Source organism: Bos mutus, chromosome 3, assembly GCF_027580195.1.
Source record: "Bos mutus isolate GX-2022 chromosome 3, NWIPB_WYAK_1.1, whole genome shotgun sequence".
Lineage (NCBI taxonomy): Eukaryota > Metazoa > Chordata > Mammalia > Artiodactyla > Bovidae > Bos > Bos mutus.
In genome coordinates, this window is record NC_091619.1 from 105745076 (window position 1) to 105773040 (window position 27965).

The 27965-nt window shown below is 42.8% G+C and overlaps 1 protein-coding gene across 1 annotated transcript; it reads left to right on the top strand.

Moving 5' to 3' along the window:
* The first annotated feature begins 980 nt into the window (after nt 1-980).
* Nucleotides 981-27394, top strand: SF3A3 (splicing factor 3a subunit 3). The gene is made up of 17 exons (XM_070368388.1): nt 981-1210; nt 1486-1533; nt 2829-2881; nt 2988-3093; nt 6010-6082; nt 6448-6539; nt 7485-7567; nt 8573-8711; nt 9857-9929; nt 10354-10417; nt 10575-10682; nt 11629-11698; nt 14210-14374; nt 14471-14581; nt 15696-15786; nt 26135-26190; nt 27099-27394. Exons 1-17 carry the CDS (start codon nt 1115-1117, stop codon nt 27174-27176), a joined length of 1506 nt encoding a protein of 501 aa, XP_070224489.1. The 5' UTR covers nt 981-1114; the 3' UTR covers nt 27177-27394.
* Nucleotides 27395-27965: the final 571 nt, after the last annotated feature.

Genomic DNA, 27965 nt, shown 5'->3' on the forward strand with positions numbered 1-27965 from the left:
TATTTACCAGTTAATGACTTTGGGGGTTGCAGCATTGTTGATAATGAATAGTGCTGCTATGAATGTCTGCACATATGGACATAGGTTTTCATTTCTCCAGCTAGACGTGGGCATATAGACTTGTTTCATTCTTTTTTTTTTCCCCAGTTATATAGTATTTTACTGCTTGAATGCACTATATTTCATTTAACCAGTCCCTTGAGTTTCCCAGGTGGCACGAGTGGTAAAGAACCTGTCTGCTAATGCAAGAGACCTAAGAGATGTGGGTTTGATCCCTGGATGGGGAAGATCCCCTGGAGGAGCGGATGGAGACCCACTCCAGTATTCTTGCCTGGAGAACCCCTTGGACAGAGGAGCCTGGCGGGTTATGGTCCATAGGGTCGCAAGGAATCGAACATGACTGAAGCGACTTAGCACTCACGCAGCACTGCTGATAGACAATTAGGTTAACCTGTTTCCACATATCAAAACGAGAGGAAGGGAAGGAGAAAGAAAAGAAGAAAGTTAAAAAACCCCGTGATCATCCCCATTTTACTGAGGGAAAAACGTTGTCACAGGTCACACTGAGCTGGAGACTCAAGTTCGGTTCTTCAGCTCCCATCCGTGCTCCTCAGCTACTCAGTCCAGGTCCCTACCCGCCCGGCCGCACAGCTAGGGAAGTCCCCGCCGGCCAGGTCAGATTCCTTAACGCCAGACTGGTGGATTTCTGTGTGCCCCCTAGCTGCTAAGTTGCTGCTAAGTCACTTCAGTCGTGTCCGACTCTGTGCGACCGCATAGACGGCAGCCCACCAGGCTCCGTCGTCCCTGGGATTCTCCAGGCAAGAACGGGTGCCCCCTAGAGGCACCTGCAAATCGTTCGGTATCGCGCCACACACCTCCGGCCAACAGGGGGCACTGCAGCAGTCTCCATAGCACGGACTGGGTCTCTAGCGGTGCTCACTTTTCCTCGAGTCCCCGAGGAACTTCCGGCAACCGCGGCGCTTTGGTGCCGCCGGACTCGTAACTTGCGGACGCGGGCGCGCAAGGCGGCTGGGGTTGTTTCCGGTCGTGTTGGTGGTCTGTGTTGAGTTGGGGCAGCAGTGACTGCGGCGGCGGGGGAGAAGGAAGAGGGAAGATGGAAACCATTCTGGAGCAGCAGCGGCGCTATCATGAGGAGAAGGAACGGCTTATGGATGTCATGGCCAAAGAGATGCTCACTAAGAAGTCCACGGTGAGTGGGCCTGGGCAGGGGCTACCGTAAGGCCGGGCCCCCTGCCCGGATTTAACCTCAGAGCTTTTTTCAGCCCTCAGACCAGTCCCGCCCCGAGCCCTTCGAGGGTATTCCCTCCCCGAGCTCAGGCATAGGTAGCCTTTCCCCGGGGCCCAGCGCCCAGAGGCCTCTGCTTGGGCCACTAAGACCCGAGCGGGTAAGCTCCGCCCTCGGGCGGCCTTCCCAACTCCAGAATTCCGACTAACAGCGTATATGTTACGTTTGCCTTTCTTCAGCTCCGGGACCAGATCAATTCTGACCACCGCACACGGGCCATGCAAGATGTGAGTGTCCCGCTGTCCGCTTCTCTTTGGGCGCGATGGACTGGAAGAGGAGGGAGTGGGTGCGGGGACAAAGGTAGCCTATTGGCCAGTCGAGGGGTTTGTATGCCTGCCGAATGTACGCGCGCTGCCAAACCTAAGGATGCTTAACCACCCTTACTCCCTTCTCCGAATGGAGAACTCTTACTCATTTTTAATTACTAGAGAAGATCTCCTTTATAGCATCCTGTATCTCGTGGATGTGCGAAGAGTAGTTATGAGGTGTCAATGCCTCGGGCTGAGAATGTACTCTCCTCCTCCCCCATAGAAAAGAATAAAAGACCCTAATCAGAGTTTCTGATTTAGGGTAGATAAATATTACAAGCCCCTAATCCCTTATCTAGATTCCCAAATCCAAAGTACTCTGAAAACAAAAGATTTTTTAATTTGTTTTGGAAATTATTTGGTGGCAAAAATCTGACTTGATCTGATCAGATGAGAGGTTTTTTATGGTCTTTATCCCATTTAATAAATAACATAACTTTCATTGCAGAACTAATTAATGTGTTTTCCAGATCCCACTAGGGATATTTTATTTCATGTAGTACCTTCCTGAACTTAAAAATTCCACATTCTGAAGCAAATCCGGTCCCAAAAGTTTTGGAGAATGGGCTATGTACTTGTGCCATTCTAAGTTTGAATCCAGAGGAAGCTGTGTGGTGTTTGACTTAGCCTGAGCATTCCTTAGTCAAGCCTTTTGAAATAGTGAAAGTCAATTTGGACTACCCTTTTATCTTTGAGAGTCTTTGATGGGAACTGCAGTTTTCCAAAGGGTGACTCTTACATGGCTCTCTTTTACAATACTTCTATTGTTGTTTAGGTGTTAAGTCGTGTCCGACTCTTGCAACCCAATGGACTGTAGCTTATTAGGCTCCTCTGTCCATGGGATTTCCCAGTCAAGAATGCTAGAGTGGATTACCTTTTCCTTCTCCCGACCCAGGGATCCAACCCACGTCTTGTGCAGTGGCAGGCAGATTCTTTACCACTGACCCATCAGGGAAGCCCATGACTCTTCTAGGGAAAGTTAAATATGGGAACTCTGCCACCCCTCAAAACACATTTCTTAGGTAATCTTCAGAGTGACCTGTTTTAAAAATAAGCTAGGAGCCAGTGTTGTCTGTTAAGGAAGCATAAGAACTTTTAACACCACATCTCTTGAAGTTTTCCTGACATTTGACTAGAGAGCCCTTGTTGGTTGCTTGGGTCTCAGTTGTACAGACGGATTGCTTCATTCTGATGGATTTGTGTTTGCCTTCCAGAGGTACATGGAAGTCAGTGGGAATCTGAGGGATTTGTATGACGACAAGGATGGGTAAGTGACAGTCTCATTCAGTCCAGCAATTACTGCTTTTGAGGGGCCATGGTTAAAGGACTGACTTTGTGCTCCGTGTTTTCTGGATTTTTTTCTGAAATTGCAGGTTACGAAAAGAGGAGCTCAATGCCATTTCAGGACCCAATGAGTTTGCTGAATTCTATAATAGACTCAAACAAATAAAGGAATTCCACCGGAAGCACCCAAATGAGGTATGACCTTGCAAAGTTTTTTCTCCAGACCTGTCCAAAGAGTATACAAAGGACATGTGTTAGGAAAATGGAGATTGCCATTCAGGTGTCCTTTCAAAAGGGAACTTACCAGTTAGCTATAAGCAGCGTAGTTAGGTGACATCCTGCAACTCCAAGTTCTTTCAGAATTTCCCTCAGCTTTAAGCTAAAGCCATTCTCTTCTTGGGCTTCCCAGGTGGCTCTCACGGTAAAGAAGCTGCGTGCTAATTCCCTGGTGGCTCAGTGGTAAAGACTCTGCCTGCACTGCAGGAGCTGCAGGTTCAATCCTTGGGTCAGGAAGATTCCCTGGAGGAGGACATGTGAACCCACTCCAGTATTCTTGCCTGGGAAATCCCATGGACAGAGGAACTTGGCGGGCTACAGTCCATGGGTCGTAAAGAGTCGGACACGACTGAAGCGACAGAGCACACGTACTCTTGGGCAGCCCCTAACCAGTGACTGAACACAGTAAGGGGGGGTGGGGGTATCACAGCCTGGTTATTTCTGCCCAGTGTGAGACTTTTAGTGAGATTTTGCATCATGGTCTAGGCTCTCCCTGCTCTATCCTTCCATCCTGCTCGCTCTCTCCTTTTTTTTTTGGTGGCCACACCTCATAGTTCATGGGATCTTAGTTCCCCGAACAAGAATCAGAACTGTGTCCCCTGCACTGGAAGCATGGAGTCTTAACCACTGGACCACCAGGGAAGTCCTTTCCTTTTTATCTTTCATGGGTAATCTACTGGCCAATAAACGACTTGTGTTCCTGTCTTGAAATATGCTGCCTGGAGGAACCAACTAACACGGAGAAGCTTTACTCACGTCCATTGACGATTACCCCTTCATGATTCAGCCCAGAGACCAAGTCTTTCATGAAAATTGCTTCCTAGTCTATCTCACTCCTAGTTAATCCCAATTAATCCTTCCTTCCTTTATGATCTTGTCATGTTCTCTGACAATGAATGTCTGCCCCACTGTACTGTAAAATTATAAGGAGCAGGGATTACATCTCAGTTGTTGAGAACTCATTAAACATCTTGCACAACTGACCAAAGGAATTCCAGGGGAAAGGGGAAGTGAGGCATGGCTGTAGAAGTGGAGAGATGGGTCAGTAATTGCACTGAGCGTTTATGATTCTGTAACTGAAAAGTTGTTTTTTCCCTTGATAGAAATAAGGAAGAAAGAACCCATTTGCACTGGAAGTGGATTTTTATGTATGTAGATTTTCAGGTGATAATATACCTAGGTAGACGTGTCCTATGAGAGTTGAAGTTCGTGATTGGGGCTTGAGAATTGGCACATAGACTTGATGGTTGAAGCCTTGAGTCATAGAGTTGTGGGAGGGAGAGAGAGTGTGAAGGGAGACTGTCAGCTTCTGGGTGCCTTGGGGCACTCACGGAAAGGGGGCCTGGGAAGCCTCCAGTACAGGTCAGTTGGCAGCTCCAGGTCATGTCTTATGGGAGCTCAGCAAATGAGCTTCAGAAAGGAAGTGAGTGGTATCCGCTGTTCCTGATTGGTAACTGCCAGGATTGCCGCTCAGTAGAAGTGGTGGGAGTGGAAATCTGGGAAATCTGGTCACAGGGAGTACTCGTAAATAATGGGGAAACTGTAGTGTGTAGTGTTTTAACATGCATTTGAAAGACTGGCAGGAAAAAGGAGAGGAGAAGCAGGAGGAAGATAGGAAGGTGTCCATATGTAAAGGAATGGGTAGAAAAATAAGAGACTGAAAATACTAGGCAGGAGAGGCTACTTAGTGGAGGTACATAAAGGTCTCCTCACTCTCTTTGGAAGGTAGAGTATTCAGTCTTTTGCTAACCAAGAGAGAAGACGTGAGTACCATTTTGGTGTATAACCTAATCCCAGCTCTGGTGGAAAAGTGATGCAGAATAAATGGTTAAATTTATTCCAGGATATACTAAGGGGGAAAAAAATAAATCCAATTATGTGAGAAGCAAAGTAATAATCTTGTCATTTGCCTGTATTATGGTTGCACAAATACATATATATAAACTCACAGAGCAATGGTTTCCAAATCTTGCTGTGCATTTGAATCTGAGGGTCTTTAAAAAGTGCTGATACCTCCCCCCACTTCTCATTTAATTGGTGTCAAGTATGTCAGGGCTTTTAGCGCTGTCTCTCAGGAGAAGGCAATAGCAAGCCACTCCAGTACTCTTGGCCTAGAAAATCCCATGGATGGAGGAGCCTGGTAGGCTGCAGTCCTACGAGTTGGACACGACTGAGCAACTTCACTTTCATTCGTTGGAGAAGGAAATGGCAACCCACTCCAATATTCTTGCCTGGAGAATGCCAGGGACGGGGGAGCCTGGTGGGCTGCACAGAATCGGACACGACTGAAGTGACTTAGCAGCAACAGCAGGTGATTCTAATGTGCAGCAAAGTTTGAGAATGGCTGACGTTAAAAAAATTTTTAAATAATCTGTAGACAGTGGTTATCTATTTGCAGTACAGTTGTTTTTTTTTTGGTGGAGGCAGGTTGGTGCCCAGGGGGTGGGAGTGCTCTTCAAGACATGTGGGATCTTAGTTCCCTGATCAGGGATCGAACTCATGCCCCATGCATTGTAAGTGCAGAATCTTAAACACTGGAGCACCAGAGAACTCCCTTGCGGGAGAATTATTAAAGGGGGTACCTTGATTTTTTTTTTCCATTCTGTCTTTTTATGTTATTTGAATTTTTGTGAATGTTATTTTAGCAAATTTTAGTTAAACAATGGCAGAAAGCAAAGGAAAGGGCAAGGTAATTGGAAAACAGAAGTAAACTCCTAATGAAAAATCCAAGCCAAGTAAAGCATTAGAAATCCAACTTTCTATATAGCTCATTCTGTGATATTGCAACTTTTATGTTGAAAAATCCACCTGAGCTTTTCTCTCTTTTCTCATCAGATCTGTGTTCCAATGTCAGTGGAATTTGAGGAACTCCTAAAGGCGCGAGAGAATCCAAGTGAAGAAGCACAAAGTAAGTAGGGTTTAATGCTTCTCTCCAGCACCAACAGAAGTACAGGTAAATAACAGACCTCAGATTTGCCCTCAGATCCCTGGAAAATGGCCCCACAGAAATGTATAGCGGTGTTCTCCTACTGATATTCTCTTTGTTAGACTAAAGTCTGGACTAGATTGGCATCCTAAACTGGCACTGGGCACAATGTTCATTTTGTGCTCGTCCAACTTAAATGCATTGGCTGAGTCCTGTTTCACTCTGTGAGCACAGAGAGGGTATTTGGGTAAAGGGCTGCATTATGAAGCTGTGCAGTCCTCTTGAAAGGCCAGGTCCAAGAAAGTGGTCTTTAGTACCTGAATCACTGATACCTCTGATTGCTTCAGATTTGGTGGAGTTCACAGATGAAGAGGGATACGGTCGTTACCTGGATCTTCATGACTGTTACCTCAAATACATTAACCTGAAGGCCTCTGAGGTAAGACCCAGGATAGGGGAGGGTGGCTCTGATTCTCAGGGTGAGTCAGGACACTGGGCTGGGGCTACTAGACATGAAACAGAGTGTCTTCCTTCTGTTCTGGAACTGTTACATAAATATTAAAATGGTGATGTGCTTTCTTGGAAGGAAACCATTTTCAAAGTGAAAATCGGGTTTCTACAGTGAATGAATAAGTCTGGTTTACTTACTAGTAAATTTTGTTTTATTATTACAACAAGCCTATTTTGCTTTTGTAAAAATAAATTTTTAAAACTTCCAAATACACATGCAGCATCGGTGTTAGGTACATATAGTAGTAGGTACATAAAGATACAAAAACATAATCTCTTCCAGGAATGACTATTTAATATCTTTAAAAAGATACCTAAAAATAACTTACCGTAAGAGATGAGATTTAATTGACAGCCTCAGGAAAGTTGCAAGGAAGTATGTGATGAATTCCTCTTGGAGTTGTAAAGACATGTCCCAAAGTTGTCTCAGCTGTAGAAGCTCCATGAGTCCAGTCCTGCTGCCTCTGTCTTGTTCTCATGTGTATCCATGCACTGGGTCCAAAGATATTCAATAAGTGGTTGAATGAGGGAAAAAACGACACCTTCCAGGACCTTATTTAAGAGGCAGTGGGTGTCAGTCTTTGAACAAGTGCCTGGTATGTAGTAATGTTGAACAGATGTTTCTTTTAGCCTATGGTTTATTGACTTGATCTGTATTTTTACAGGCTAATTATGTGTCTCATATTCTACTCAGTCCAGTGGAATTAACACCCAGTTAATGTAGGAATTAAATGGTAGGAGAAAAAAAAGGCTTAAGTGAGTTGGGCTTTGTTAACTTTGTTAGGCTCAATTTTGATCTCATTTATTGGAGATTATGTTGTAACTTGGTGCAAACACCTAACTGAATCTCTTGTCATTTCTTTTCTCTTTTCAGAAGCTGGATTATATCACTTACCTGTCCATCTTTGACCAGTTGTTTGACATTCCTAAAGAAAGGAAGAATGCCGAGTACAAGAGGTAGGCATTATTAGCTTCCAGGCCTCTACTGAATGTGACTAGAAGATTATTTTAATGAGAAGATTTGAGGGCCGTTTTGAGTTTTGTTTCATGAAAGGCATACATGAATGACTTCCAAGATACGTTTTTAAAATCATAATACTTTGGGACTTCCTTGGCTGTAGAGTGGATAAGAATCCGCTTGCCAATGCAGGGGACACAGGTTTGATCCTTGGTCCTGGAAGATTCCACATGCCATGGAGCAGCCCCTGTACCACAAGTATCGAGCCCCTCCTCTACTAGTGAGTCTGGGCGCCCTGGAGCCCGCACACCACAGCTGTTGAGTCTGCGTGCTGCACCTGCTGAAGCGTATGTGCTTAGAGCTTATGCTTTGCAACAAGAGAAGCCACCACAGTGAGAACCTGTGCACTGCAGCGAACAGTAGCCCCACTTGCTGTAGCCAGAGAGAGCCCTCGCAGCAGTGAAGACCCAGTGCAGCCAAAAAATAAAAGATTAATTAGTTAAAAAATAAAATCATAATACTTTGGCTCTGGAAGAATATGTGTCTGTGGGCACATCTGTGATCTTAGGCCCATACTCTTCTTAATTTTGTGTCACTGTAGAAGGAAGTCTCCCACCCTGGTGCCTCTGCTTTGGAGTCGAGCAGAGTGGGGAAAAATGAAACTTTCTCAGAGGTGCCTGGGTCTGATGTATAGATGTTACGCTTTGTTTGTGTTGTTGTGCCCTAGTTAGTAATCTGCCTTCCTCTATTTTCTCATTTTCTTTCTACCTGCAATCTTTCTTATTTGTGAGTTAAGACTGTAGTATTTGGAATTGTATCTTAAGGATGAAAGAAGATAGGAAAGGTCAAAATCAAGATGACATATTAGAAGAAAGCCAATTGTAAGCTCATTTTTATTCCTTTAAAAGACTAGTATCACTGGAGTTATAAGTATATTTTATAGGGCATAACAGTATATCAGAAATAGAAACCTTGCTGTCTCTATATTACTTATTCCTTTGTAGATACCTGGAGATGCTGCTTGAATACCTTCAGGATTACACAGATAGAGTGAAGCCTCTCCAAGATCAGAATGAACTTTTTGGGAAAATTCAGAATGAGTTTGAGAAGAAGTGGGAGAATGGTACTTTTCCTGGATGGCCGGTGAGCTTCAGTGGGGGTTTGGGTGGAGGACATTCCAGGGAAGTAAACTATTTTACTTTAATCTTGAGCCTCTGCTTTAGGCTTTCAGGTGCTGGTCCCTTGGGATCAGTTGTAGCCAGGGGGTGTTCTCTGCCAACTGTGCTGAGTTTTCTCTGTGTACTTTGGAAAGAGATTTGGCAGGGCCCACTTGCCATTGGCTGGGCCCAGCATTTTCACCAACCATATCATTACTGCTCTGTGGTTCCTACTGACCAGAGGCTGATGTGATTATGTGCTAGAAATCTTTATTATATATTTTCATTCCTGGGGACAAACATGAATTTTTTCTGAAATCTCTGGGAGAATTGGACCATCTAGTTTTAGTTGGTGTTTGTTTGTGTTTTTTTTTCTTTTTGCTCTGCTCTTATAGGCATTTGATTCTCATTCATACATGTTTATAAGGGGCTACCCAGCACCTGGTACACGCACACCTCGTCTTACTGCACTTTGCTTTCTTGCACTTCTCAGATGGTGCATTTATTTTTTTAACAAATGCAGCAACTCTCTGCATTAGGCAAGTCTATTATTGCCACTTTTTGTTTTGTTATGGTGGTCTTTGATTTTTATTACTACCAAGACTCAGATGGTGGTTAGCATTTTTTCACAATAAAGTTTTTTAACTAAGACATGTGCATTGTCTTGCTGCTGCTCCTGCTAAGTCGCTTCGTGTCCAACTCTGCAACCCCATAGATGGCAGCCCACCAGGCTCCCCCGTCCCTGGGATTCTCCAGGCAATAACTCTGGAGTGGGTTGCCATTTCCTTCTCCAATGCGTGAAAGTGAAGTCGCTCAGTCGTGTCCGACTCTCAGCGACCCCATGGACTGCAGCCTACCAGGCTCCTCCGTCCATGGGATTTTCCAGGCAACAGTACTGGAGTGGGGTGGCATCGCCTTCTCCGTGATAGACTACAGTATAGTGTAAACATAACTTTGGTATGCACTGGGAAACCAGGAAGAATCATGGGACTCGCTTCATTGCGATAATTGTTCTACTGCAGTGGTCTGGAACCGAACCTGTAACATCTCCAAGGTATGCCTGTAATTTAGATGACTCCCTTGCCTTTGTTCTAATCCTGGGTCTTAATAAACATCATATTGTTTTTCCAGAAAGAGACAAGCAGTGCCCTGACCCATGCTGGAGCCCATCTGGACCTCTCTGCATTCTCCTCCTGGGAGGTATGTTTTCTTTAGCCTGTGCTGGTCTTGCCTGTTCACGCCTCAGAGGGGTCACTTGATCTCCTAATGCTATAGACTTATTATGGTAAGACACCAATCCTCGAGATAAGCATCTACGAAGAATGTAGAAAGATGAAAAGAAAAAAAAAGCTTGTCCAGTTTCTTTGAACACTGTTAACTAAAAATTAGCCATCTTAAGCTGTAGTGGAGGTAGTGGAACACAGCCAGTATGGTTATGTATGAACTTAAGCACGGAGTCGGTCCTTTGGAGAGTTGGAGCATCCTGCTAGGAGACTGGCTATGGAACGTGTGGTCTTGCCACTGTTTGAGGAACACCCACACACCAGCCTGCAAACCTAAGTTTGAGCCTTTGTTGTTTCTCCAAGTCTATTTGTATAAAAGTGTAACTTGTTTCTTTCATGTAGGAGTTGGCCTCCTGGGTCTGGACAGATTGAAATCTGCACTCCTAGCTTTAGGCCTGAAGTGTGGCGGGTAAGAGACTGATTTTTCTGTCAGAAGTGTCTCATTTACTTTGAGTTTCACAATCTTCTAAGTGGCTTCAGTTCCATTCTTTCTCTCCACACTGCAAAGAGAAGCAAGCCTAGATGGTAAAGTAATCCTGAAATCCTTTGCCCCTGTGTCTCCTTAGGACCCTAGAAGAGCGAGCCCAGAGGCTATTCAGCACCAAAGGAAAGTCCCTCGAGTCACTTGACACCTCCCTGTTTGCCAAAAATCCCAAGACAAAGGGCACCAAGCGGTGAGTGGGGGGGAGGGGGGGCACCTCTGCTTACATTTTAAGCTTTTTATTCCCGTGCAGAGTTCGTACCACATCACAAATTTTAAAGCCCATTCTATTACCGCTATTGATCCATCCAGCTCCAGTCTGCTCTTTTTCTCTGCTAATGGCAGACAGTTCTCTCGTTGTTCTTATAAACCAAGGACAGTCTGTACTCAGGTGTCTGAGAGTGGGGGACATCTCTAAAGCTGAAACTGTGCCCCAGGTATCTTTTGTTACTTCTGTAGATTATAGAGCGTAAGTTGGTTCAAAAATGTTCATCTAAGTGCATTTTTGCTAATAACAGTTGAATCTGTACCTGAGCCACATGCTTGTACAGGGTATTTATTTTATATGTGGTTTTGCTAATTCTCAAAACAACCTTGAAAAATATTTGTTATCCTCATCTTTGACAGATAAGGACTTAGAAAAGTTATACCTGTTATCTCACAGTTACTAAGTAGCAAGGTCAGGATTTGGGCCCAAGTCTGCCTGTTCCAGAGCTTGCCCTTCTGTACCACATTTCCTTTGTATAGGAAATTGATAGGAACTTAAATACCTGGATATGCCTTTCACTCTCTAGAATGAGGTCAAAGAGGAAGCTTCTGTGCATTCTAAGAAATGATCTCAGGGGAATTGCCTGGCAGTCCAGTGGTTTAGACCCTTCACTTCCACTAGGCGTGGGTTTGATCCTTGCTTGGGAAATTAAGATCCTGCCAGCCATATAGCATGGCCAAAAATATTTTTTAAATAAAAAATAAATAAATATCAGCAAGTCCTGAGCTGAACAGAACATTTGCTTTCACAACATGGTATTTCTCTTGTGCTTGTAATTTTAAATGCACCTCTGGAATAAATATTCCCAGATATAGAGAACATGGCATTGGGTGAAAGAACCCTTGAGTGATAGTTTGTTTTTTATTTCCAGAGACACTGAGAGGAACAAAGACATTGCTTTCCTTGAAGCCCAGATATACGAATATGTAGAGATTCTTGGGGTAAGTGACTCTGCTGAGGGCTGTAAATGCTCCAAGTTGTGGAAGTAAGAGAGCTATGAACTTGTAGGATATTTTTTAGGATTGCAAGAAAAAAAAGTATATATCAAACTACTTCAGCAGAAAATTGTGTTCTCCCAGGGTACTTAGCCCTTCACTGAGGTCCTGTTCTGTTGTTAGGGGTCTGTTGTTAGGTGACGTTCCTAAGTTTGCCCAATCCCCTGAGGCTAGGTGGGAGAGTAGACTCCACCCCCCCCCTCGCCCCACTCAGTGTAGAATCCAGATTCTTTCCCTGAGCTCCAGAATATAGCCAGGGGTGACCCAGAAAGCAAACACTCAAAAGGCAAATAAGATATGACTAGAGTCATATGTTGGCTCCCTGTTTTACACCTGCTTTGGATAAAAGGAGGTTAGCCAGACATTGGATACATGGGATACTTACACTCTCCACAGGGAACTAGGACTGTGCGATTGTGGGCAGCAGTCTGAGTTGCCAGTCCCTGAAGACGACTGAGGCTAATCTTTGCCCCTGACATAAGGTGCGCCCACAACAGCAGCTCTTCATGAATGACTTACTCTGAAAAGGTGTAACTTACATGTTCACAGGGTTGTGCAGAGCTTGTTAGGTTTGGAGGTTAGTGGTACAGAACTGGCTGTGAGCTGCTCCTTGAGTATTCTTTCAAGAAGAAGCTGAAGGAGGTTACAGGTACAAAAAGGCCTACCTGACCAAGATGCTTATCTTAGAGAAAGTGGGGGGAGGAGCAGGAGAAAATGATTCTCTTTCAGGGAGGAGAAGGTGGAAGATGATCAGTGTCTCTGGGAGTCCTGCAGAGAGGACCAGCCTTTCTGAGTGTCTGTGTAGTTTTCAACTGCTCTCAGAGCCTTTTCCTTTACAGATACGCACATGGTGCTTTGAGTGAGTAGGTGGCTCTGGTTCAGATAGTTGGTCCGCATGTCTTTGTCTCTTGCCCTTGTTTGATGACCACGCATTAATAACTCATAAAACTAGAGTCATTGTTGGATCCCGCTGTTACAACTCCTTTGGATAAAAGGGATTAGCCAGACACTGGCTACATGGGATACTTATACTCTCCACATTGAACTAGGACTGTGCCAGCGTGGGCCCTTGGACTGCAAGGAGGTCCAGCCAGTCCATCCTAAAGGAGATCAGTCCTGGGTGTTCAGTGGAAGGACTGATGCTGAAGCTGAAACTCCAATACTTTGGCCACTTGATGCGAAGAGCTGACTCATTTGAAAAGACCCTGATGCTGGAAGGGATTGGGGGCAGGAGGAGAAGGGGACAACAGAGGATGAGATGGTTAGATGGCATCATCGACTCGATGGACATGGGTTTGGGTGGACTCCGGGAGTTGGTGATGGACAGGGGGGTGTGGCGTGCTGCAGTTCATGGGGTCGCAAAGAGTCGGGGACGACTGAGTGACTGAACTGGACTGAGTGTGGGCAGCGGACTGAGTTGCCCGTCCTTTGAAGCCGAATGCGAGGCTCATCTGTGCCCCTAACATAAGGTGTGCCCACAACTCCTACCTTTGAGAGCATTCTGCTTTCCCTGCCAGGAGGTGGCACTGTTCTCCTTGGAATTCCAGCCAAAATGAGTTCCAAAAGTTGATCTTGTTATGAATTGGTATTATTTTTACCATAACTTCACCATTTACTGACACCTGTTGGTTTCCAGATATTATGCTAAATCTTTGAGTACAGTCGTGAATGTGACATAGCCTCTTACCCTTGAAAAGCCCAGTTTGTGACTGAGGGCTACAGATAACTGCCGTATAATGTGATGTTTACTGTAATACTTTGAGATTGGGTGTTCTAAGTAGAAAGAGGGAGATTAAGATGATCCAGGTAGAGGAAACAGCAAGCATGAAGGTAAAATTACTGTGAAAGGAAATAATGAGAAAACAAACCATTGTCCTTGGGTATGTCTAGTGAGGGATGGTGTAGTCAGAGAAAAATTTGGTAAGTTATTGTATGTTGGGAGGTTGGACCTTGTCCTTTAAGTAGCAGAAAGCAAATTAAAGTTTTTTTAAGCAAAGTGTGCCACGAGATTGGTTTTCTCCAGCAGATAAATGTGGGGATAACATGGAAGCTAGACTGGACTGAGGACAGACTCGGGGCAAGTTAGAACATTGTCACCTTGGTGAGGGTGGTAACAGTGGGAAAGAGAAAGGAAGACTGGTTCAGGGAACGGTTTAGGGACAGAAGAGAAAAGACTTCTATTGTTCTGCGATGGTCTGTGGCCTCAGATGAGTGACCTCGGCAAGTGCTAGGTTTAACTTTTTCCTTTTTTTTTTTCTTTGAATTTTTCCTTTAAGATCAGGAAAGGTCTGCTGAAGAGGAATACTATTTGAAAGCAAGACTTTCCTTTTGTTCTGCAAGACAGGAAACTTGATCCTTAAAAGTGAAGGATCAACAAGGGTTATAGGAAAATAAAAAATTTCCTTTCTTGTTCTGCACTTTCTCTCACCTCCCTTTTCATTCATGGCCCTGACATAGGAACAGCGACATCTCACTCATGAGAACGTGCAACGCAAGCAGGCAAGAACTGGAGAAGAGCGGGAAGAGGAAGAGGAAGAGCAGATCAGTGAGAGTGAAAGTGAAGATGAAGAGAATGAGATCATTTACAACCCCAAAAACCTGCCCCTGGGCTGGGACGGCAAAGTAAGTCCCCCCTGCCACCTTTCCCCCTTCTCTCATTTTGGCAGCAGATACAGACACTGGTCTAATACTGGTTTTTTTTTGTCTGATTTCTTTTAGCCTATTCCTTACTGGTTGTATAAGCTTCATGGCCTAAATATCAACTATAACTGTGAGATTTGTGGAAACTATACCTACCGAGGTCCTAAGGCCTTCCAGAGGCACTTTGCTGTAAGAGATTCGGCGCTTCTCCTGGACGTGGAAGCTTGAAACATGAGTGTTTTAGAGAAGAGGATAGGAGCAGCCTGAGAGGATCCCTAGCGTCCAGAGCAAAAGAGAATCAGAGAAGAAGTGGACATAAAGTCCAGCATGGGGCATTTGGCTTCTGGCAGCAGTGCCAGCCTTGGGTAGCACCTGAGACAGTTTCTGGAGGCATTCCACTATTTGAACCTTGTTTCCATTTTCTCTTGCTTGCTCTTTCTCTCTGCCTTTCTGACTCCTTGGTCATTTCTCTTTCCTGTTGCTAGTACTCAATACCAAAGAAAGGGCTGACCGCGTCCTTCTTTGGGTCTTAAATGGGCCTTTGCCTCTTGAAAAAAAAAAAAAGAGGATGACATTTATCAAGCTATTCTTGAGAGAAGGCATTATCTGGGTGGTACTCCAGTAAGTGAATTCACCCTTGTTTTGTTTCTGCCTTCAGTTCTCAGTACTTGGAGAGAAATTTTACAGAATAGAAGACATGCTAGATGTAGCCAAGAATGGAGAATGTATGTGAATTCCTCTTTCTCTTCCTCAGATGTGCATATTACTGATTCTGGGGTCTTTTCTGCCAAACTCCAGTAGTCTCTAAATCTTTCTCAGTACCACCTCCAGTGAATTGGAATTGGCATCCAGGGCCCATGCCATCTGCCATCCCTGAGCCATACTGTCATTGCATCAGCATCCCTCCCTGGTCTCTTTCGTATCCTTGCTTGTACCTGATGAACAGTCTTCTCCTTTACTTCTAAAGATTACACTGACTTGCCATCAGTAATGCTTATACATGCTGGTGGTGGGGGTTGCATAGGAGGTAAGTGATGAGTTAGAGTTGTGGTCTTGACACAGATTTTGTGTAGATCTAGGTTTTATAAACCTGCCCAGTGAGGCAAACATACAGTGCTGCTTTGAAGTAACTGCCTCTTGTCAGTCATAGCCAGCTGTCTACAGACAGGCACCTCAAAAGGAATGCTGCCTTTAGGTGGAGCCTTTTGCAAAGGATTAGGGAAGGTTTTGAGTAGGATTGGGGTTAGTGCTGTATGTCCAGTCAGTCCTATTTCACGCTGTCCTCTTGCTTCTCTTCTCCCAGGAGTGGCGCCATGCTCATGGCATGAGGTGTTTGGGCATCCCAAATACTGCCCACTTTGCTAATGTGACACAGATTGAAGACGCGGTCTCCTGTAAGTAATCATTTATTGTTCCCGAGGCCAGAACTACAGTTCACTGTCCAGTACTGTCGTGTGTCCAGGCCTAAGGGCAGCAGGTTGTGGGTACATACAGACTACTATAGTCCTATATTTATTGCTTGTTCAGGGGATGGATTAGCCAGGAGTACTGATTCTTTCCCCCTTGAGAAGAGCTCTGTGCTGAGTATGAAACTGCTTTTAACTGGGGTCTGTGAACTCCCGGGTATGCAAGATTTTGAGTGAATGAGTGTATGTGTATTTTCTGAATTGATTTTACTGTGTTAAGAACTGCAGATACAAAGGAAGAAATAGAGGTGATCTTGGTAAGCTTATTTCTGAGATGACAGGGCAGATACACAGCAACATGTCAGCAAAATACCTCTCAGAGAAAAAACCAGGCTCAACGTGTGTCCAGGAATGTGTTGTTGAAGCTCCCAGGAACCTCAGGCTTCCTGGCTACCTGGCCATGATAGATTTTTCCATCTTCCTCACAGTTTTATTTCTTTTTTTGGTCATGCTTTCACTGTCAGTGGGTTAGAATGTTAGGAAAAGAATTTTACCACTCCACTTTGCTAAGCTTCAGGCACTGCCTCTTAGCATATCACACTACTCTGCTGCCTGGTCAGCTAACTGATTTGGCTTCCACCTCTGGGGTTCAAATCCTCTATGGTAAAGCCAAGTAGAAGTGACCTTCTAAAGAGTTCCCCAATCCCTGACTTAACCCGTGAGTTCCAGGGACTCTTCCATTGAGTTTCTCGAGTGTGGTAAACTTTGGGGACTCCTTTTTGCTCTTTTGTCTCTGTGCATTTACAAGTCAGGATCATACAGTTCCTCTGATCAGAATTAAAATATATCAGATTATCCACTTAGCCTCTTTTCATTTTTGCCCTTCACTCTGGAGGAAATTAAAATAGTAATGAAATTTCATAGAATCATAATACTGCATTTTGAATGCTGTCACATTTTTAGATTTGTTTTCTAGCTACATATAGCTAATAAGTAGATAATGATTGGGCCGGGCAGGAGGGGTCATATTTTCTTAAATATGTCCTGCAAATTGCCCGAATTGATTTATTACTTGATACATTGAAATTGTAATGTAATGTAATACCTTACATTATTTTAGGCTTACAGTCAGGTTCACCTGCAAAAACATGTTTTAATTAATTTTATTCCATGTATTTATTTTTCCTAAGCATTACCCCTAAATCTTAAATGTTAAATAGAAGCAGGCAATAAGTCTTCCTTGCCTGAATGCTGTTTTTAAAGACCATGTGATGCAGCCTCACTAATTTGAAGGTTGGCTTACGATTTTATTATCACATTCCACGAAAGAAAAGTGACAGCATTTTTACTACTTTTGATCAGGCTTGGATAAAACAGCATTTCTGAATTATTTCATTCTGAGTAGTATTTTTTTTTTTAATGTAGTTATTTATCCTGTTAGAATTCTGTTTAGAAGTTTTGTTTTTACATTCATAAATAAAAGATGTGCTTTTTGCGTTGCTTTCAGACATTTGTCAGATTTAGGATTCAAAACCATATTTATGTCGTAAAGTCAATCTGATTACATGCTACATTCTTTTCTGTCATTTGAAACTTTAGATGGAGATCACTTCCTCATAGAAAGGGACTACTCTGAGAAGACTCTCTAGTTATAGCCCATATGATTCCTTGATTTAGTATGACAAAGTAGAAAAGTCAGTATTTTTATTCTGCATTTTACTATTTCCTTTTTCCTATTAATACTTTCTTTGATCTTGTTACTTTGTTTAAAAACTTACTTTCTTTGGAGATACTTTGATATCGTATTAGTTTCAGATGTATAACAGTGATTCAAAATTTTATAGATTGCGCTCCATTTAAAGCTATAAAATAGTAGGAAATTCCCTAGCAGTCCAGTGGCTGGGGCTCCCTGCTTTCACTGCAAAAGGGCCCAGATTTGGCCACTGGTCTGGGAACTAAGATCCTCCAGGTCACGCAGGGGGGAAAAAAAAAAAACTTATAAAATTGGCGATATTCCTTGTACTGTACAACATATCCTTGTAGCTTATTTATTTTATACATTGCAGTTTGTACCTCTTAATCCCCTGTCCTTATCTTGCCACTCCCATCGCCCCCGCCCTGGCCTTTCCCACTGGTGACCACAAGTTCTCTATATCTGTGAATCTGTTTCTGTTTTGTTATATTCATTTGTTGGTTTTATTTTTTAGGTTCCACATATAAGGGATAATGCATAGTATTTGTCTTTTTCTGCCTCACTTATTTCACTAAGGATAATGCCCTCTGGGTCCATCATGCTGTTGCATATAGCACAATTTCATTCTTTTTTATGGCTGAGTAACATTCCATTGTGTGTGTGTGTGTGCATGTATATCTAGCTATCTGTATATACCACATCTTCTTTTGGGCTTCCCTGGTAGCACAGATGGTAAAGAATCTGCCTGCAATGCAGGAGACCTGGCTTCGATGTCTGGGTCAGGAAGATCCCTTGGAGAAGGTAATGGCAACCCACTCCAGTATCCTTGCCTGGAGAAGTCCATGGACAGAGAAGCCTGGCAGCTACAGTCCATAGGGTCTCAAAGAGTTGCACACGACTGAGCAACTAACACACACACACTACATCTCCTTTATTCATTTGTTGATGGACATTAAGGTTGCTTCCCTGTCTTGACTATTGTAAAGAATGCTGCTATGAATGTTGGGAGTACATGTATCTGTTCAAATTAGTATTTTTGTTTTCTTCTGTCATATACCCAGGAGTGGATTGCTGGATCATATGGTAGTTCTGTTTTTAGTTTTTTGAGGAACCTCCATACTGTCCTCCATAGTGGCTGCACCAGTTTACACTCCCACTAACAGTGTAAGGGAATCGTTTTTCTACATTCTCCTCAGTATTTGTTATCTGTGGTGTTTTTGATGACAGCTATTCTGACAGGTGTGAGGTGACACCTCTTTGTGGTTTTGATTTGCATTTCTCTGACAGTTGGTGATATTGAGCATTGTTTCATGTGCCTGTTAGCCATCTGTATGTCGTCTTTGGAAAAATTCCTATTCCAATTGTCTGCCCATTTTTTAACCAGGTTGCTTTTTTGTTTTTTTCTATTAAGCTGTATGAGTTGTTTACGTATTTTGAATAGTAACCCTTTATCAGTCATATGATTTATAAATATTTTCTCCTATTCAGTAGTTTTCATACTTAATGTCTCTTTGTTTTGAATTCTGGTATGGACATGTTGATTCCGGTTGTAATTAAACTTCGTGTCTTGCATTTCTGCCAGTTTTGTGTTATTTGAGCCACATAAAACTCAGTATTACATTGTAACCTTATTGATCACTCCCATTAGCGTTTTGAAATTCCTGTTATCTGATAGCTTGTTTGTTCTACTGTAATAGACCATTTCCCCAGTTATCAAATATTAGCAGCAAATGTGGGCTCTTTTTTTTACCCTAGTTGTCAATATTCATCCTTGTATACAGATGAGCTCTTTACACTCAGTGTATTAACTGATCTAATATTTAACTCCTTGTTTTCTTGTTAGATTTCTCATTTTCTTGTTAGATTTCTCACAAAGATTATATAGTAAATTTGAATCTATTCCTTTCATACAGGAACATTAGAAATGTTTCTAACATTTCTAACTTTAATGTTTCATCTAACAGTTTATTTCTACTACAAATTTCTATAATCTGTTATTAGTATGTGTCATTCTGTTGAGTTATTTATAGGAGGTGACTATATTGATGATCTGAAACAGTAAATTCTATACATCTTACTCATAATGATTCAGTAGACTGTTTAATCTTATATCAATATTCTTATCACCTTGTTTACAAAAAGTGGTTTTTCTGCTTTCAGAATCCCATTATCTCCTTTTTTCTCTTTGACTTAAAATATTATATAATTTTCATGCATACAATGTAGTGACTCAAAATTTTTAAAGATTATACTCCATTTATAGTTACTTTAAAATATTGGCTCAATTCCCTGTGTTGTGTCCTTGTAGCTTACTCATTTTATACACAGTAGCTTTTACCCCCATTATGTCTTGTCATGTTGTTTTTACCCAAGGACTTTGTTGATGGATTCCCTTAAGTTCTTTATGTTTTCGTCTGGTCTTCTTCAAGGGTGAAGTTGGTTCAAAACCACATTCCTAACAGTGCAGACTCTGGAGGATCTAGGGTCCCGATCGTAGCTCCGCCACTTACTTCCTGGCTAGGGGACACAGGGCAAGTTATGTCTTTTAGTGCCTTGGTTTCCTTTATCTATCAAATGTGGGAGTTAATAGTATATCTACATCAGAGAGTTGTCTCAAATGAGATAATATATATATTAAATGAAATAATATAGGTAAAGTGCTACAGCATGCCTGACCACAATGTAGAATGTATCAGTGAGAAAGCATAAGCTGCCATCATCGTCAGCTTCACTTGTGGGCTCCTCTACAGAGTCCAAGGCATGAGATCCGGAGTCACCTTTATCTTTCATTTGGAATTTAATCTTCCTGTTGCTAGCTGCCATATACCAGATGCTTGGTATATGCGAGGCAAATGGGAGATTTTTACACCCATTTAATCTTCAGAGCAATCAGTGAGGTAGAAGATCACCCCCACTTTCAGAAGAAAAATGAGGTCAGTCTTTAGGTCATGTACCATAAGAAAAGAAAGCCAGGGGTCAGTCACATGTCTTTTCTACCACAGTCTTTTCTCTTCCCATAATCCTATACTGCCTTATTTTAAATTACCCCCGTAATTTTTTTTTGAGTTGATCAATAAGGACGTTTCATAAAGAAACTTTATAAATTTTCTCTTTAGTGATACAAACTTTTAGAAAAGAAAAAAATTTTTTCCAGAATATTATTGGCAGGTTCATGATTCAAAATGTTATCCATATTGTTTTCAGTATTTATCTCCTTGTTCAGATGTCTAGGTTTATCAGTTTCTCTCATATTATTATTGCCACATCTTTGATACAGTGTATCGTTTTCACCCATAATGACGTCCCTTGACACTTGTAGGTCATTTGTGTAGCATTTATAGTTTCACTTCTATCTCAACATCACTTTGTCTTTTCATCACCTCCCCTGCCCTTTCTTTCCCCAGGGACTATTCCTCCTCTTTAAATATCTGGGGTTAACTCTCTGGCTTCCTTTCAGACTTTTCAGTAACAGATAGGTAGTTACAGACGTCTTGACTCCTGCAGGATCCTGACAGACTTTCATCTCAGGTATCTCACTACTAATAGGCATCCATTAATTATTTTTTAATTAAATTTATTTTTAATTGAAGGATAATTGCTTTATGATATTGTATTGGTTTCTGCCACACATGAACATGAATCAGCTACAGTTATAATCAATTCATTATTAAACTGAAGTTAATTCTATTATTCTGTAGAGTATGTGCAATTTTTCTTCATTTCCCATTGGTAGAATAATTATTTTTTATTAAACCTGGATTTCGTGTGTGGTTTTTGGATTTGGGGTTTTTTTTTAAAGCATCCAAACTAGACATCTTAAGGATTTGGGGCTATGAGGAAGAAAGCCCCTGAAAACCTAACTCCGTGTCCTTCCATCCTGAGGAAGAAGGTGCTTTTCCACCTGTGCTTCCGTCTGTGCGTATGCCTTCTCCGCTTTCTCGTGTCTTCTCTTTAAGCCTTAGCTCACAGCGAAAGTAACTCCAGCCCTTGCCCTGTATGACCTTTTTCAGTGTTCAGAGCCTGCCTTCATGTAGTTCAATCTCTCAGTGTCCCAGTTTCTAATATCAGGGAAGGATGGTAGCAAGGTGCAGCTGGGTCAGGTTCCATCTGTTGTGCAGTCAGCTGTCACTTCAGTAACTGGCAGCAAAAGTAGCTCCTTGTTAGACCAGGATTGCTCCTTCCAGAGCACCTGGAAAGACGTGTGCCCTAGTGGGAGTGGGCAGGAGCAAGCCACTGGCACAGCTGTCAGACTGGCTTTCCTTGTCTTTGTTTTAGATCATTCTGTTGAAGTTTTTCTTTGGCATTTTTAGCACAAGGGATTCAGTACTGTTATTTAAGTTACAGTAGTTTTTTATTTTTTCAACTTAAATGAAGGATTTGATGTATGAATTCATTATTTTAATCATTCCATTGTTCCAGACTTACATATCATAAGTTGAACAAAAGACAGCTAAGAAAGAGCCCTATGGAACTTCTCACAAGATATTTCTCATTCAGGAGGTTGGTCACAATTGACCAAAATTCACTAGGTATAAGTCTACTAACCCTAATAAACTAATAGCATCAGGTTCAGATAGCATCATTTTGTTTATGACAGTATCATGAGAGATACATTTTCATGGATTCTCAGGACATTGCCTGTGAGAGCAATCGCTTTTCTAAAACCAAGATATCCTGTGTCTATAGCTTTTATCGTATTGGCTATTCCATCAAAAATAGGAAATTCAGGGACTTCCTTGGTGATCCAGTGGCTTAGAATCCATGTTCCCAATGCAGGGGGCTCAGGTTCAATCCCTGGTCAGGGAACTACATCCCACATGCTGCAACTAACCTCACACTGTAGTAAAGGTCGGAGACCCTGTGTGGCACAACTAAGACCCGATGCCAAATGAATATGTTTTTAAAAAGATTTCAGCACTTACATATTGTCTCATCTACTATTAATATTTCTTCACCCATCTTAGACTTCAGCTTTCTCTATAGGATATTTCTTCTAATCTTGTCATGTTTAGAGATTGTTCTACGTGATGAGAAATATGAAAGCTTATAAGAATCAAGTAGTTGTTCCTTTTCACTGTCATCTTACCTTCATAGCAGCGACCTGTCCCATCTGTTGCACATAGCCCTTTGTTCTAAGGGTGCGCCTTCCAGACACCATTCTTACAAGTTTAAGTTGTTCTTTCCTAGTTTTGTATCTGTCCTGTCTTTGCACATGTCTGATCCCTTCCTCTGGAGCTACGGTAGTGTCTGTAGATGTCTTTCTCTTTCCGTGCTCATTAGAATTGAACTGTCAGAATTATTCTTCTAATGTCTTCAGTGTTTATTGAGCTATCTTATCTTTCAAACTCTTTGGCCATGATATTTCATTGTTTTTTTTTTCTCTGAATTTTTTGAAATACACGCATCAGACCTCAAGTAGTTGTATTTGACAATGTCTAGTGTTCTCTTGGGCCTTCCCTGATACCTCAACTGGTAAAGAATACGCCTGCAATGCAGGAAACCCTGGTTCGATTCGTGGGTTGGGAAGATTCCCCAGGAGAAAGGATAGGCTACCCACTCAAGTAGTTTGCCTGGTAGCTCAGATGCTAAAGAATCCACCTGCAATGCGAGAGACCTGGGTTTGATCCCTGGGTTGGAAAGATTTCCCTGGAGGAGGGCATGGCAACCCACCCCATTATTCTTGCCTGGAAAATCCCCGTGGATAGAGGAGCCTGGTGGGCTATAGTCCATGGGGTCTCAGAGTCAGACATGACTGAGTGACTAAGCATAGCATTCTCTTTCTCTTCTATTATGAACTTTAAAACAGTAAGGTCACTTTTTCCAATAATTCCTATATTTTGTACCATACTAACTTTTCCTTTGAGAGTCAGTTCAGTTCAGTCACTCAGTTGTGTCCGACTCTCTGTGACCCCATGAACTGCAGCACGCCAGGCCTCCCTGTCCATCACCAACTCCCGGAGTTCACTCAAACTCATGTCCATCGAGTCGGTGGTGCTATCCAGCCATCTCATCCTCTATCGTCCCCTTCTCGTCCTTTCCCCAATCCCTCCCAGCATCAGGGTCTTTTCCACTGAGTCAACTCTTCACATGAGGTGGCCAAAGTACTGGAGTTTCAGCTTCAGCATCAGTCCTTCCAATGAACACCCAAGACTGATCTCCTTTAGGATGGACTGATTGGATCTCCTTGCAGTCCAAGGGACTCTCAAGAGTCTTCACCAACACTACAGTTCAAAAGCATCAGTTCTTCGGCACTCAGCTTTCTTCACAGTCCAACTCTCACATCCATACATGACTGGAAAAACCATAGCCTTGACCTTTGTTGTCAAGACGGACCTTTGTTGGCAAAGTAATGTCTCTGCTTTTTAATATGCTATCTAGGTTGGTCATAACTTTCCTTTTAAGGAGTAAGCATCTTTTAATTTCATGGCTGCATTCACCATGTGGAGTGATTTTGGAGCCCAAAAAAATAAAGTCTGACACTGTTTCCACTGTTTCCCCATCTATTTCCCATGAAGTGATAGGACCAGATACCATGATTTTTGTTTTCTGAATGTTGAGCTTTAAGCCAACTTTTTCACTCTCCACTTTCACTTTCATCAAGAGGCTTTTTAGTTCCTCTTCACTTGCTGCCATAAGGGTGGTGTCATCTGCATATCTGAGGTTATTGATATTTCTCCCAGCAATCTTGATTCCAGCTTGTGCTTCTTCCAGCCCAGCATTTCTCATGATGTACTCTGCATAGAAGTTAAATAAGCAGGGTGACAATATACAGCCTTGACGTACTCCTTTTCCTATTTGGAACCAGTCCATTGTTCCATGTCCAGTTCTAACTGTTGCTTCCTGACCTGCATATAGGTTTCTCAAGAGGCAGATCAGGTGGTCTGGTATTCCCATCTCTTTCAGAATTTTCCACAGTTTATTGTGATCCACACAGTCAAAGGCTTTGGCATAGTCAATAAAGCAGAAATAGATGTTTTTCTGGAACTCTCTTCCTTTTTTGATGATCCAGCGGATGTTGGCAATTTGATCTCTGGTTCCCCTGGCTTTTCTAAAACCAGCTTGAACATCTGGAATTTTGCGGTTCACATACTGTTGAAGCCTGGCTTGGAGAATTTTGAGCATTACTTTACTAATGTGTGAAATGAGTGCAGTTGTGCGGTAGTTTGAGCATTCTTTGGCATTGCCTTTCTTTGGGATTGGAATGAAAACTGACCTTTTCCAGCCCTGTGGCCACTGCTGAGGTTTCCAAATTTGCTGGCATATTGAGTGGAGCACTTTCACAGCATCATCTTTCAGGATTTGAAAGAGCTCAACTGGAATTCCATCACCTCCACTAGCTTTGTTCATAGTGATGCTTTCTAAGGCCCACTTGACTTCACATTCCAGGATGTCTGGCTCTAGGTGAGTGATCACACCATCGTGATTATCTGGGTCGTGAAGATCTTTTTTGTACAGTTCTTCTGTGTATTCTTGCCACCTCTTCTTAATATCTTCTGCTTCTGTTAGGTCCATACCATTTCGGTCCTTTATCGAGCCCATCTTTGCATGAAATGTTCCCTTGGTATCTCTAGTTTTCTTGAAGAGATCTCTAGTCCTTCCCATTCTGTTGTTTTCCTCTATTTCTTTGCATTGATCGCTGAGGAAGGCTTTCTTATTTCTTCTTGCTATTCTTTGGAACTCTGCATTCAGATACTTATATCTTTCCTTTTTTCCTTTGCTTTTCTCTTCTCTCCTTTTCACAGCTATTTGTAAGGCCCCCCTAGACAGCCATTTTGCTTTTTTGCATTTCTTTTCCATGGGGATGGTCTTGTTCCCTGTCTCCTGTACAATGTCATGAACCTCCGTCCATAGTTCATCAGGCACTCTATCTATCAGATCTAGTCCCTTAAATCTATTTCTCACTGCCACTGTATAATCATAAGGGATTTGATTTAGGTCATACCTGAATGGTCTAGTGGTTTTCCCTACTTTCTTCAATTTAAGTCTGAATTTGGCAATACGGAGTTCATGATCTGAGCCACAGTCAGCTCCCTGTCTTGTTTTTCCTGACTCTATAGAGCTTCTCCATCTTTGGCTGCAAAGAATATAATCAATCTGATTTCGGTGTTGACCATCTGATGTCCATGTGTAGAGTCTTCTCTTGTGTTGTTGGAAGAGGGTGTTTGCTATGACCAGCGCGTTCTCTTGGCCAAACTCTATTAGCCTTTGCCCTGTTTCATTTGTATTCCAAGGCCAAATTTGCCTGTTACTCCAGGTGTTTCTTGACTTCCTACTTTTGCATTCCAGTCCCCTATAATGAAAGGACATCTTTTTGGGGTGTTAGTTTTAAAAGGTCTTGTAGGTCTTCATATAACCGTTCAACTTCAGCTTCTATTTCCTTTGAGAGTATCAGTTCTCAATTCTAAGAGGTGTTTGGTTATATATGATCCAACTTTTTATTTTGCAACAGAGCAAACATTATGGTAAATTTTGCTATGAAAGGGGTTTGTCCACAGGCAGTCCAGAACCAAAATTCCCATTTGGGGCAGGCAGATGTCTTTAGGACAGGCACTCAGGGGGATCCTAATGAGGGATATGTTATAACACCCAGTACCCAATGGATACTCAGTGGAATCTGATTGCTGATCATTTCTTGTCCGGCAGTGTGGGCCAAGCTGAAACTGCAGAAGGCATCGGAACGATGGCAGCCTGACACTGAGGTGAGTGCTTATGTAGCATCAGGTGTAACGTCAAGCCACAGAGTCCCTCACGGTGCAGAAGGGAGTGAGAGACGGCCCCTGGTTCACTGTAGCAGGAAGTGTAGGGTGACAATATCTCTAATCAGCTCTTGACTTGAAAAGCCTAGTTTATTTGTGATATTACATGTGTCAGACTTCAAATCTGTGTCTTAACGACAGGTTATATTCTCCCATTGAAATTTTGAAGTGGCAAGCAGAAGTACCTTGTGTCTTGTCCTGCCCTTGGGATTCATAAGCTAAGAGGCTGAAAATCTGTGTCATATGTTAGATCTCCTTTGAGGAGAGCATCTGATGAGCTTGCTCATGGGGTGGGGAGGCATCTTGTTGGTCTTGGGATGGTCATCCCTAACAGAGGATTTCAGAGATGAGGAGTGGTGTGTATGTGAGATATGGTAGCTGCTTCCTCTTAGGTCAGTGGTGTTCAGTGTTCCTTTAGCAGCAAAGCCCTTTTCAAGCTGTAACATAGAACTCCAATACATAGAAAAAGGCAGAACTCCTCTGAATGTGGAGAAGCTCAGTCCTCTTGGCCTTTATCTCCTGTAGTGTCCTCTCAGGTAGAAACCTAGAGTTCTTGGGGCCCATTTGAAAACCATGTCTGAAGTGAGCCTTTCTGAGCCGGAGTTCCTCATCTTAAACACAGAAAGTGGTTTGAATACACAATTTTCTCAGATATCCCCAAGGATCAGTCATAATTGGTATCATTCTAGATATCTAATGGATGCTGTGGGCAGTAGAGCAGAACCCCAGTTGAGAAAGGCTGTTTTAGATGAATGGCATGGAATCAGGCCAGGGCGAGCTCAGGTACCCAGAGGCTGGTCTAAATATTTCTCCCAGCAGTTGTACTTAATGGAGTCCTTCTTCCCTTTTAGGAAGAATATGAAGACTCCAGTGGGAATGTTGTAAATAAGAAGACGTACGAGGATCTGAAAAGACAAGGACTGCTCTAGTGTTCGGGGATGTGTCTCAGCCGTGGGCCTTGCCCAGGCTTCCCTAAGATCTGCTTTTTCTATTTCTCCCAATCAAATGCTCCTAAAGACTCTTTGCTACTTAGTCTTATGGACTAGCATGCATCTTGTAGAAACAAGGCATGCTGGCAGATTGCAGCGGTGAGATGTGTTTTATCTTTGTTTTATATTAAAGAAGATTCCGTTGGAAAATAAAACCAGCCCTCGTTCTGAATGTGTCTTCTTGTGAAGCCAAGAATCATGAACTAATTCAGTCCTCTAGTTCATAACACCTCCTTCTTTCTCACAGACTTGAGAAGCAACTAAATTAATGAGCACCTATTATTTTACGTATATTATGCTAGGTGATTCTGACCTGACCTTGTTCCCCACCCCTGTTTGCTGCCGCCTCTCCAAATGAAAATCACCCCCAGGAAAGCCCTGACCTTAGTTGAGTCAGCTGTTCGTGCATATACTGTACTAGGGAAAGTTTGGGAGGGTGAGCCAGGACCTCTGCTGAGGACAAAGCCGTGCCACCAAGGTTGCCTTTTAATTTGCATAAAGGGAGGACTTGGGCTTGGAATGGGGCTGCAGCCCTGCCCCTCTTCACACCTCAGCAGCCTGGCACATAGTGAAACCAGGAGCAGCAGTGACCACCTCCTTGCCGCTTCAGAATCAGAGTTTGGTGATCCCATAAGCCTTTGTCTCCTACAAGATCCCTGCTTGACTGTGAAGTGGCTCCAAGCCTAGAGTGGTCTCCAAGCCCCGAGAGCCACAGTTTGGGGGGACTCG